This window comes from Brachypodium distachyon, chromosome 4 (assembly GCF_000005505.3).
Source record: "Brachypodium distachyon strain Bd21 chromosome 4, Brachypodium_distachyon_v3.0, whole genome shotgun sequence".
Lineage (NCBI taxonomy): Eukaryota > Viridiplantae > Streptophyta > Magnoliopsida > Poales > Poaceae > Brachypodium > Brachypodium distachyon.
This window is the reverse complement of record NC_016134.3, coordinates 27,043,703-27,054,600: the sequence shown is the minus strand read 5'-3', so window position 1 is coordinate 27,054,600 and position 10,898 is coordinate 27,043,703. Positions and strand designations below refer to the sequence as shown.

The following is a 10,898-nucleotide window of genomic DNA, read 5'->3' as shown; positions in this document are numbered from 1 at the left end:
TTTTTCAGATAAGCTGGGCATGAGGTTTTTCATGTGCGCGAACTATGAGTATGAACCATCTGTCTCGGTTTCGCCGTACGACAAGCCTTCGGTAAACACATTTAGGTGTTCTAAAACATGTTTTCTGTGTCATATCAGATTTGTAACAGTAGGCTTTTTTGTAGTCTCCTCCGCCCCTATACAAGTGGTATCGTTGGATTGACACGGAGATGCCGGATTGAGCGGTGGAAGAGATCAAAACAAGGTCCCGAAATGCATGGCAGCGTTTCCACGCAGAGGAGCGTGCGGAAAAAGCTGCAACCCAGGAGAAAGAGGAGCAAGAGAGAGAGATGAAAGAGCATAGGAGGAACAACATTGTTGGATTAACGAAGCACTAAGGAAAAACAGGGAGAAAGCGCTTGAGATGCAAGAGGAGGAACGAAGGCGCAAGGATGCTCGTGAGGCAGAAAGGGAGAGGCAAAGAGAAAGGGCCGCCGTGGCAAAAGCTGCAGAAGAACGTGGCGATACGAGCGAAAAATGGCCTAAGTGGACTCAGTACTGCTTGTACTGTGTTTCAATTGTATTTGCTATCTTTAATTCTGTCCAATTGCGGTATTATCGATGTATGTTAATTTAGTCGTGCCTTGGTTCCGTAACCAGCACATTATCGATGTATGTTAATTTATTCAAATGTCAAATCTTTCAGTTCAAACAAACCGCACATAATCGACACAAAAATTGTCCAGCAAATTATCGATGTATGTTACTCTTTATCCAAGTTGTCAAGTCTTTTAGTTCAAAAAACCACAAGGATTCAAGACAAAAAATGGGCCTCGACCGTGTATGCGTTGATCATGCAACGAACTAGCGGCGAAGTCTAATTACTTCCAATCGGATTCGGCGTGTTACTTTTATCCAAGTTGTCGAGTATTTTACTTCAAAAGACCGCAAGGATCCGAAACAAAAAATGGAAATGCTTCGAATCTACTTTAGTTCAAAAGACCGCAAGGATCCGAAAGAAAAAATGGAATTACTTCGAATCAGCCTGGCCGAAACCAACTGGGCCAGTTGGCCTGGGCAAAGCCGACTGGGCTTCAGTCGGCCTGGGTCAGGCCGACTGCCTCGTTGGGGCACCGCGGGCTGAGCAGTCGGCCTGGCCGAGGCCGACTGGGCCTAATCAGCTTGGGTCAGGCCGACTGGGCCCAATCGGCCTCGCCCAGGCCGAGGCCGCATTATTTTCGAAAATTTTAAAAAACGCGTATTATTTTTGAAAATGATTAAAAAAATTAGCTATGTTTGCAGTGCTTTTGTATCCAGTTGCAAACACGATTTCATCGAAAGAGCTCTCATTCCCATGTTCAAATTGAACTATGTTGCCCTTAATGTCAGTAACCCTCCCTTGAACCTGAAAGAGATATCGAAATAGTAGCAACTTTCCTTCAGAAATACCATAAACCATATGATTTATGTCATTCTCGAGAATATACTTACTTTGATGATGCCTTTCTTGATTAACCCAAAATTACCAACATCAATAACCGCAGATCTACCGGTTTCGGACTTGAGGACCATTGGACCTATTTTTGGCCTCGTGATGCCATGTCTTGAGAGGTCTTTGAATATGAAATTTGCCATCATCACGAGGATATTATCCACAAGCTTTAGTGGAAGATGATGGGCTAGTGTCATTCCCAACCTGATTAATTCCTTTGTCATTATATGAAGCTGCAGCCACAAAACAAGTCACACATCTTATACAGCATGCAAGAAAAACATTAAAATTCATAAAATCAGTTGATTTAAAGAAATCACATTTCTTTTAGTTGTTCCTCTGGCCATTCTTAAACTTTCCAAGAGTGTTCTAACAATATAACTTGTTTGTTTTCTTTTATTTCAAAGATCTATTTCTAATCGTGGTACATCTAAGACATTGCATCCCAACTATCAAGTGAAAAATGCATGGAGCACATACCGGGCTTCGAATAACAATAGAAGTATTTGCACCATGAGATGCAAGGTCGTAAGCAATCTCCATCCCAGAGTTTCCAGATCCAACGACCAGCATGTTTCTCCCAGAGTAGCTCTTGCCTGCCTTGTAGCATGATGAGTGGATAGCCTCACCAGGAAAATCTTGCAATCCAGGAATCAATGGAATATTCTCTACACTATTCGCACCACTTGCCACAACAAGAAACTTTGTCTTGAAATTAACTGTTATGCCATTCGCCATGTCACGTGCCATAATGGACCAAAATTTTCCATCACTGTCATATGTGGATGACTCAACCCTAGTGAGATACTTCGGTTGAATATTGAAGTGCTCAATGTAGTCATCCATGTACTTGATAAACATGTTTTTTGGTATGTATGTTGGGGCATCTACTGGGAATGGCATGTGTGGTAACTCACAGAATTCCTTTGCAAGATGCAGCATGAGGCAATCATATGTACGATAGCGCCACAATGACGCGCTGCAGTTCTCACGCTCGACGATGACATAGGGGATGGACAATTGGCTAAGGCAAGCTGCTGTTGCTAGGCCTGCCGGCCCAGCGCCAACAATCAACACTACTACCTCCTCCATTGCAAAGATAGGATTGCCGAAGATAGGATAGAGGAGACCTGGTAGGATGGGAGCACTGGGGTAAGAAAAGCTATACTTATGCTTGATCGATCCAATGTTTGGACGATATCACAAGCATATGGCACATATATACACTTTTTTCAGGTGTCAATTCTTTCTTGTGATAATGTTCGGGTTATGAGATGAAAGACGGGTAAATATTAATTGGCGCCTAAAACATGGTAATAAGTGCCTAGAATCATGCCTTAATCAAGGACTGTGTTTTAGGATTTGATGAGGGAAGGTATTAACTAACGGCCTAATCCCATTAATGGCGCGAGGGCACTAACTGACTGACGTTAATGGCCTAATCGCATTAATCGCAGCGCCAGATAAATAGGGGAGTCCGGCTATCTCACGTGAAGAGCGACTACGACAATGTCATTTCCAGTATAAAATCCTAAAAAGGGGAGTCCGGTTCTCTCACGTGAAGAGCGACTACGATAATGTCATCCTCCAGTATGAAATCCCTAATCCATTTCTAATCCATTCACTGTCTTTGTACTTTAATCAAGACCAGTGCATGAACATGTTAATGCTGAAGATGCAAAATGCGTAACAATGGTATTAGAGCCACTTATTGGTCGTATAGAGTCTAAGTGCTGATTAGGCCTTATTCCGATTAGTGCTAATTAATTTTGATTAATCTCGCTTAATATTGGATTAACACAAATCATGTTTATTTCCAATGCAATCGGATTGTGTTATGCCATGAGTTCTTTTTTCCATGGATCAATGTATGTGTAAGCAAGATAGAATGAGGGGACCGAATGTGAAATCCCTAGAATTTTTCCCCAATTTTCCCCACAAGGCCACAACCCTAGAATGTTGAAACGAAAGATTTCAGAATGATGAATTTACCTTATGTTGCGGCGAGCTGCTACACCGCCTCCATGGCGCGTGGAATGAAGGGCCGGCCGCCGGCGCCGCATCTCCCAGAAAGAAAAGAGAAAAGAAAAAAAACGATGCCGGCTGCCACGCTCGACGGAGGAGCGCGCGGGGCTGAACCCGACGCACGCTGCTCCGGCGAGAGCGGCCGCCGCGCCGTCGTGCATGCCGGGGAGGGCTCAGCCATGAGCGCCGGCGATCTCCTGTGGCCGATCCTAGTTTTTGGGGAGAGAAAATGAGAGGAAAGAATGGCTGAATAGGTGACGGCTAGGTTTCGGGAGTCCGACCGAGCACGTTGCCTTGCCATCGCTGGCTCGCTACAGGAAAGAAGATAGGCCTTCGGGCAGTTTTGTTTGGGCCATTTAACCCTAAACCCGAAGGGCTCCAGCCCAGGTTTAGTGGGCCCGCGTAATAAAAAAAATATGATTCCGCTGCGCACCGTGCGGGGAAACGACTGGGCCCGCCCAGTTTCGGCTAAACTGAGGGGTTTTTTCCTGTGCATCTCTAGTTCTCTGTTGTATAAATGATGCTTTGCACTGTTAATTAATGAGAAGAAAGAAATACATATTTTACTCCAAATGTATCTCTGCGACGCATATTCTCTTGAAGTGGAAAACTGTTTAATTTTAATCCGAAATCTCTAATACAAGATAAATCACCTCACTAAGTGGTTTTGAGGCTGGCGTGGCACATTTTGCGGTTTAGTGATTAGGCAAAGTTGACATTTCTTTTTTACGGCTGACGTTGCCTCATGGTTACTCGCTTCTACCCCCTTCAGCGATTGGAGGATCAGACCCCTGAGACCGCTCTGCTGGAGGTCGTGTATCTCCAGCTTGGTGAGGCCGGGCATGATGCTGCCGGAGAAGTTGTTGTGGCTGAGGTCGAGCACTTGGAGCGTCTTCAGCTGCTACGCCGGACATCTGGCAGTACGCGGAAGCAGCCTCGTTCTCTTCCAGTTATCCAGTACCGTTTTGTTAATCTCCATCTGCACAATATCAGCATGTGTGATGTTCATTGTTCAGTTCAAACGTCTTACTAAACAAAGCTGATGCCTTTCCAAAATCTTGTGAGTTATCACGACAATAATTCTCATTCATGTCTAAATAATCAGCAGAGGGTTATTGGAAATGATTAAACGGGTCCGTTACTGCTAGGACCAAAGAAATGAAGCAGAGCGTGCGGTTTATTCAGAATTGCTTTGGCGAGAGCTGCCTGCGTATATGGCATACCTGCCCCCCGCAGGGAACCGCTCGTCGAGGTTGGGCGGCGGCAACGAGGGTGCCGACGAAGAGGGAGAACGGGAGCAAGTTGGTGCTCGGCTGCCCTCCGGCCCACACCGCCGACAGACCTGGCGGTGAATCTGATGATGGGCCAGGCTCAGTCCGGCGCCGAGGGCTCGGGAAGCCATGGCCGGGTGTGCGGCGGAGAGAGAAGCTCTCTGGCTCAGGCCGCACGAGCAGCAGAGTGGGCGAGAGATGGCCCCGCTGAACGCGTTCACGGAGACGTTGAGAACCCAGCAAGGAAGACAGCCACGTCAACGGTCAAAAAATGTCAACTTGCCTAATCACGCACTAAACCGTCTTTAACGTGCCATGTCAGCTCCAAAACCAAACGGGGATGATTTATCTAATATTATAGATCTTGGAGTTAAAATTAAACGTTTTTTCATTTCAGTGGGTTATACATTCCGAAAGATTGAAATATGGATTTCTTTGGAGAATGAGAATGACCGGTTGATTTCAAAAAAGAATCAGAATGACCGGCCCAGTTTCATGCTATACCCGCCCACTTCCTCGATGCACTCACTCTTGCCGTGCTTTGTGGGGACCAGTAGCGCCAGTAGCCCCCTGGCTGACGGTTTTGACAAAAGTAGCCCCCTTCAAAACAAATTGCCAAAATAAGCCTGGCGGAAGGCCCAAAAAGCGCCACGTAGCGCCTTCCGCCAACTGAACAGGAGGCGTAACTTCGTGACAATGGCAAAATCGGAAAGGCCTTAAATCCAATGTCATTGGAGAAAGCGTGTGCATTTTTTTTAAACTAGTCGAGAGCACAGACTGAGATGGGTCGGACTAGCCTATTCATCAGATTCAGTGTCCGGTACTGCCGGGCTGGTCGCTGCCAGTATTACCAATTCATATGACATCTTGTTTTCAAGGTCGTTGTATATATGAGTCGGTAATACCAAGCCACCATGATGAGTCCCTACTACCAAAATCTAACCGAGAGCGTTGTTCCGAGGCCACGTCAGTTTGGTACCACCGGAGATGATTGTGTTTGTGTTTGTAGGTTCACTACTACCGAGTTGGATAATTAAATAAGAAAAATTCGGATGATAATACCCGAGTTCGACATTTGATAAATGGAAATCATCGATATAATCATACCTCCAACAAGTAATTCATAATATTCATTACTATAGTTGATTTATTGTTCCATGTTTAGCAAAACTTGAGGCATCTGAGCACCATGAGACGTCTTTTCCGGATATTAGCCTATTTTTAGGAGAAATAAATTAGCCTAATATCTTTCAAGCTTTAATTAGTCTAAATTTTGTTATCAAATAGGAAGAAACGCCAAAGATTTGGAGTTTAATTTGTTCATGCCAAGATACCACACTGATCAATGATAAAAGTATTTAGTGCGACTGTGATGTGTATTCGCAACACAAGTTAGGGCCTGTTTGATTCACACGATTCTCAACAACGCAATAGGAAAAACAGAGGATTGAAGCGGCATGTTATCCTGAATACTACAAGATTTATATGATGTTTGATTGTGCATAGGAAAAAAAATTAGAATTATTTCCAAGAGATTGGATGGGATGAAAATGTTGCTATGAAATCTAGTGCAAATAAATCCTTAAGGAAACATTCCTATGGTCTGTAGCACTATGAATCAGATCTTTGTAGACAAAATTCCATAGGATTAGAATCCTCCTAAGATCTTTGGAAATTCTTTGAATCAAGAAGCCTGAAGGTTTCTTGAAGTTTTTTCAGGAAGCCGTGGAAATGGTTCGGTGATTCTGAAGCTCTCCTGCTGGAAATCAGACGACAGTCTGAACAAAACATGCTTACGGCAACCTTGGAGACGAACAATACAAGTCTCGAAGCAACGCAAGCAGTCCGCAGTGACAGAAAATGAACACAGTAATCCATGTCAGCTCTAAACAAGCCAACACGCATCATGTGCTTAATAATACTCTGCACAGTATGAGTACCAGCAACAAGCCCACAACAACAGCTAAAGATCAAGCCATAAGTAGCAGGCAGGAAGAGTCACAGTAGAATCACCAGGATCTGTGTAACACCAGCAGACACAACTAGTGTGAACCTAGTGAATTCCATCGATGTCTGATGTTCTTTGCTGTCTCACTGAAGGACGAGGCAGCCTTCCGGTATGTGCGAAGATGCGACTGGGGCAGAGGATGACGATGCGTAAGGAGACTCCTCATTGGTTTCATCCTCTTCATCAGATTCAGTGAGGCCAGTGCCCTGAAAGATGCATGCCTTCACCTCCTCAAATCGCTCCTCCGACAGGGAGACTTCGGCAAGAAGCCTCCAGGCCGAAGCCTCTGATGCCTCCTCGAAGTCCGCCCTCCGTTTTAGAACAATGTGGCCACTTATCTCCCACACTGCAGGGTTCACCTGTGTGTCCAGGAGATCCTGGCTCACTTCACCGAGGGCCTGCTTCTCAGCATAGCACTGCAATTTGCAAGAGGAAAGATTAGGAAAGTTCAGGGCGGGAAAACATCGTATATCGGGGAGAAACATTCAACATCTTGTTCCATGCAAAGGGCAGTGGTCTAATTTAACAGGAGACTACAAAATAAAATATATTGTGTTTGCAAATATCACCCTTGGGAATGCATTTCTTGCTAGACTAACTATGGAGTTGCTATCAGAAATGTGCATGGCCAAGAGTGAAAGAAGCCTGTGAGTTTGCCATGGAAATTACCTGAGGGAATATGAAGATCTTTTGACCAGAATCAGAGATGAGGACATTGAAAGGAACATTATTGTCTTGAAGCCAAATGCAAGCATTGGTAACCACATCACCCAAATCTTTCAGTGTGTTCCCTCTCTCAAATACCAGCCCTCTCACAGGGAAATTCATCAGCTTTGACACCTTTACTCCACTCTTGAGCTCACACTTGGCAAGGGGGATCTTCTTGGTAGGCGCTTTCTCAACAGGAAAAGGTACTGATAAGTAGTATGCCTATGGAGAAAAAATAGTGTGCGTTAACACAACAATTATTAACGTTTACAACACTGAAATTCCACCTTTGTATGAAACGACCAGATTCTGGTTACTCACTAAGAACAATACACAAAATTTATTTTCTGACATGATGGAAAGTACCTGGAAGTGGAGATGGTTGATAGTGGCAAAGGCACCCAAGCTGTTGTAACCAAGCCTAAAGTATGGGCTTGCAGCCTCAGCTGCCATGTGCAGTGCAAGCAGGAAGCTTTCAGGGTCAATTCGCTGAGGCAAGCGGTCAAGCACGCGAGGAATGAGAAGCACGTGACCATACTCGATCGGGCTCACCTGCGATCGATAGACGTAATAGTGTTAGTATTCAGATACATCATCTAGAATAGAAGTAAAGTGTCTGGCCGAAAGGTATGTACATTGATCGCAACAACGCTGGGAGGATGGCTACTTTCGGTGTTTGGGACATTTGCAAGGAAATAACTGCTGTCACCACCACCATTCTCAAACCGGAACAGAACCTCCTCCTGGCCAACCTTGGTAAAGTTAAACTTGGCAGAATGGAATGGCTGGAGCACACGGTCAACACGGAACTCGGTAGGTCGCTTCTTCAGGTGGCGGCCTTCATTGAGCTGTGCAACAAATCCAAGTTCACCGGGAATGACCTTGGTCTCGCAGGCTGTGACATCATACCGGAATAGGCCTTGGGCCATCCTGTCCTCCCACTAATAGGGGAAAAAAGGCAAAAACACTGAAGTTCAATAACGAAACGAGAATTATAAAAGGGACAACATAACTAACAAGATACTTGTTATGAGAAGTTTTAATGACCCTGTTTTTGCGGCTGAGAGCATTCCTCATCATTTCTACTAACCTTATGCCTAGCCTTATAGTTATTACGGATGACCAGATGAGTGTTTCGAAAAGAAAAGAAAATGGTTAAATCAGACAAGGTGGTCATGGACAAACTAATTCCCTTGGTCAAACCAAATATCTTCTAAATCCGTTGTAAAGAAATATAATCATTATAGGATCTTAATCTGTCGGTAACAATAATATAAGCTTTCACTTCAACAAAACTTGTAGCACACTGAAGTACATAAAACTGGACTATGTAACCACCCTCTGTCCAAGTAGCAAATAAACCAAGAAACAGTCGTTGAATTAAGCATTTTAACTACCACTCTCATTTTAGCATGTTCATGTAAATCAAAAATATTAATCAAATTTTAGTCATAATATTACAACAGTAAGCCAGTAAATTATACTAGTAACAAACTTCTCAGATCTTCCCAGGAAAAGTTGAACATTAACTAGTTGTGTGACTTCTCACATCAATATGATCTTTTGTAAGTAGAAATGTGCGAAGTTGGACAACCTGGCCCAGGAGGAGAGAATTGAGGAAGAAATCGGTGGGGAGCCCATCCTCCTGTGCAAACTTGTTTTGGTTGCTGGCCTTGAAAGCGTAGAGGGGAAGCTTGGAAGCTGCAATCGGTAATGCAAAACATAATATTTAATTAATCAAATATTCTTAAACCTGCAACTCTGTGGCAACAGATGTAGGAGTTTCAGAACTCTGTTTTGTGTAACCGAAGTTAAAACTACGGTTGGATTCATTCATGGGACAACAAAATCCATGTAAAAAAAAGCTAAATGCAGCAGAAGAAGCTCTTATTCTCATCCTGTCGAATCGATGTCATTTTAGGCATTTAAAAACGGTATCGTAAGACAGACAGAGAGAGGGGAAATAAGTTAAGTTGCAAGTAAACAAGAGGGGAAATGTACGCACCAGGCAAGCAGCAATCCCCGAGGCAGTTCCGGCCGCAGCCCGCACCGCCTCCTTCCTCCTGGTAGTTGGACAGCACCGTCGGCACCCTCTTGATCGTCAGCTTCACCTCCATCTCCTCCTTCCAACAGCTTCTAGCGTCTACGGGGTATCGTTACTGATTTGTGCCTAAGCGGGGTTAGCAGTCACCGCAGGCGGGCCCGCGACGCAGCCAATCAGAGAAGGAGGCGGCCGCCGCCGGCGAGGAAGAGGAGGTCGGAGGGGCTGCCCCCGGCCGAGGGTAGCGCGCCGCGTCCGCCGTGCGGCTCCACCTGCGCAGCCGGGGCGCCGCGCGCGGGGTCCGCCGCGGCAGCCGTGATGCCAGACCCGGCGAGACAACCCGGATGGCGGAAGGGTCTGGAGGGCTCCTCAAACGGAAGGGAAGGGAAGGGGGAACTTCCCTTTCCCGGCTGCCCGCCTTCCTTCCTTCCCGGACGAAGCCGCGGCGGACGGCGGGGTGGGGGTTTGTGGCTGGGCTTGCGTCGGCGTCCGTGGCAGCGGAGGCGGCGGCGAGGGGACGGCCTTAAATAGGGGGGACGAAGGACGTTTGTGCGGTGGACGGGGCGGCGGCTGGGTGGCGCTGCTTTCGCCGCGCGGCTGCCTTGCTGCCTGCATCGTCCACCGTTCGCCCTCCGCGGCAACGGGGGCGCTGACTAGGATATGTACAGACAGAGGTCAGACATGCTTTGATTTGATGGGATGATGTTCTCAGACTTTCCTTGACAGTCTCATGTCAGATAATTATGTACTTCCTCCGTTTTCAAGTTTTTACCGTTTCTACTAAAACCATAAGAATTTAGGAACAAAAAGAATAGTGCTTGCTTGTACAACGTGTTGACAATATGTACGGTGCTCTTACGATTATTTTCGACATAAACTTTGCGGTTCATAGAAGAGAAGTGCCAAGGAAAAAAAAAAATGGAAACCTTATTCGATATCCTGGCCTGCCTTGCCTCTGGTACAGTGGGGCGACACCGGGCAGGTCTTACAAATCCTAATTAATCTTTGTTGGAGCCACGGTGGTTCTCTACGTGGTGCATTGTCCGGCGGCATTTGGATGCCGATGGGGTGCAGTGCTCCGGATCAAAACTTCTGGGCGGACATTTGTTGGTGCCAATGACGACTACGCCTTTGGCGTTGTGACCATTGTTAGAGGCGACGTCGTGACCATTGTTGGAGGCGTAGTGTCGAGGAGCCCGTCACTCACCGCGTCATCCGAGGGCGTGTGCTGCCCTATGAAGTCCAAGTTACCCACACTGCTTGCTATTTGTTTGGATTTTTCATCCATTTTTCTTTAATTAACCAAGCAGTGTGGGTACGCCAGCAATTTATCATGAAGTTACACACGCACCGTGTTCAGACAGTTAGGGTTCT

The 10,898-nt window shown here is 45.8% G+C and overlaps 2 protein-coding genes and 1 long non-coding RNA gene across 4 annotated transcripts; all 3 read right to left on the bottom strand.

The window, feature by feature from the left end:
* Positions 1 to 849: 849 nt before the first annotated feature.
* LOC100835258 (probable indole-3-pyruvate monooxygenase YUCCA10) lies at positions 850 to 3,798 on the bottom strand. 2 transcript variants are annotated; one of them, XM_024462940.1, is made up of 4 exons: positions 3,464 to 3,798; positions 1,952 to 2,601; positions 1,471 to 1,704; positions 850 to 1,384 (listed from the first exon to the last, which is right to left on the bottom strand). In XM_024462940.1, the coding sequence occupies exons 2-4, from the start codon at positions 2,561 to 2,563 to the stop codon at positions 1,241 to 1,243; spliced, it is 990 nt and encodes a 329-aa protein (XP_024318708.1). In that variant the 5' UTR covers positions 2,564 to 2,601; positions 3,464 to 3,798; the 3' UTR covers positions 850 to 1,240. The 2 variants fall into 2 exon arrangements, with proteins under 2 accessions (XP_024318708.1, XP_024318707.1); XM_024462939.1 differs by having other exon boundaries at positions 1,952 to 3,798.
* Positions 3,799 to 4,093: 295 nt separating this feature from the next.
* LOC112268821 lies at positions 4,094 to 5,258 on the bottom strand. The gene is made up of 2 exons (XR_002960305.1): positions 4,720 to 5,258; positions 4,094 to 4,475 (listed from the first exon to the last, which is right to left on the bottom strand). It is a non-coding gene; the product is annotated as an uncharacterized LOC112268821 (long non-coding RNA).
* A 1,241-nt stretch (positions 5,259 to 6,499) lies between these two features.
* LOC100843203 (GDP-L-galactose phosphorylase 2) lies at positions 6,500 to 10,091 on the bottom strand. The gene is made up of 6 exons (XM_003577677.4): positions 9,489 to 10,091; positions 9,078 to 9,184; positions 8,119 to 8,424; positions 7,850 to 8,035; positions 7,445 to 7,705; positions 6,500 to 7,191 (listed from the first exon to the last, which is right to left on the bottom strand). The coding sequence occupies exons 1-6, from the start codon at positions 9,598 to 9,600 to the stop codon at positions 6,859 to 6,861; spliced, it is 1,305 nt and encodes a 434-aa protein (XP_003577725.1). The 5' UTR covers positions 9,601 to 10,091; the 3' UTR covers positions 6,500 to 6,858.
* Positions 10,092 to 10,898: the final 807 nt, after the last annotated feature.

Coding starts and splice junctions, on each gene's coding strand:
- LOC100835258 (XM_024462939.1), bottom strand. CDS start 2,563: ATGGAGGAGGTAGTAGTGTTGATTGTTGGCGCTGGGCCGGCAGGCCTA. Junction 1,705..1,951: donor CTATTGTTATTCGAAGCCCG/GTATGTGCTCCA, acceptor TTGTGGCTGCAG/CTTCATATAATGACAAAGGA. Junction 1,385..1,470: donor TCAAGAAAGGCATCATCAAA/GTAAGTATATTC, acceptor TATCTCTTTCAG/GTTCAAGGGAGGGTTACTGA.
- LOC100843203 (XM_003577677.4), bottom strand. CDS start 9,600: ATGGAGGTGAAGCTGACGATCAAGAGGGTGCCGACGGTGCTGTCCAAC. Junction 8,425..9,077: donor ATTCTCTCCTCCTGGGCCAG/GTTGTCCAACTT, acceptor TTCCCCTATTAG/TGGGAGGACAGGATGGCCCA. Junction 7,192..7,444: donor AGATCTTCATATTCCCTCAG/GTAATTTCCATG, acceptor TGCAAATTGCAG/TGCTATGCTGAGAAGCAGGC.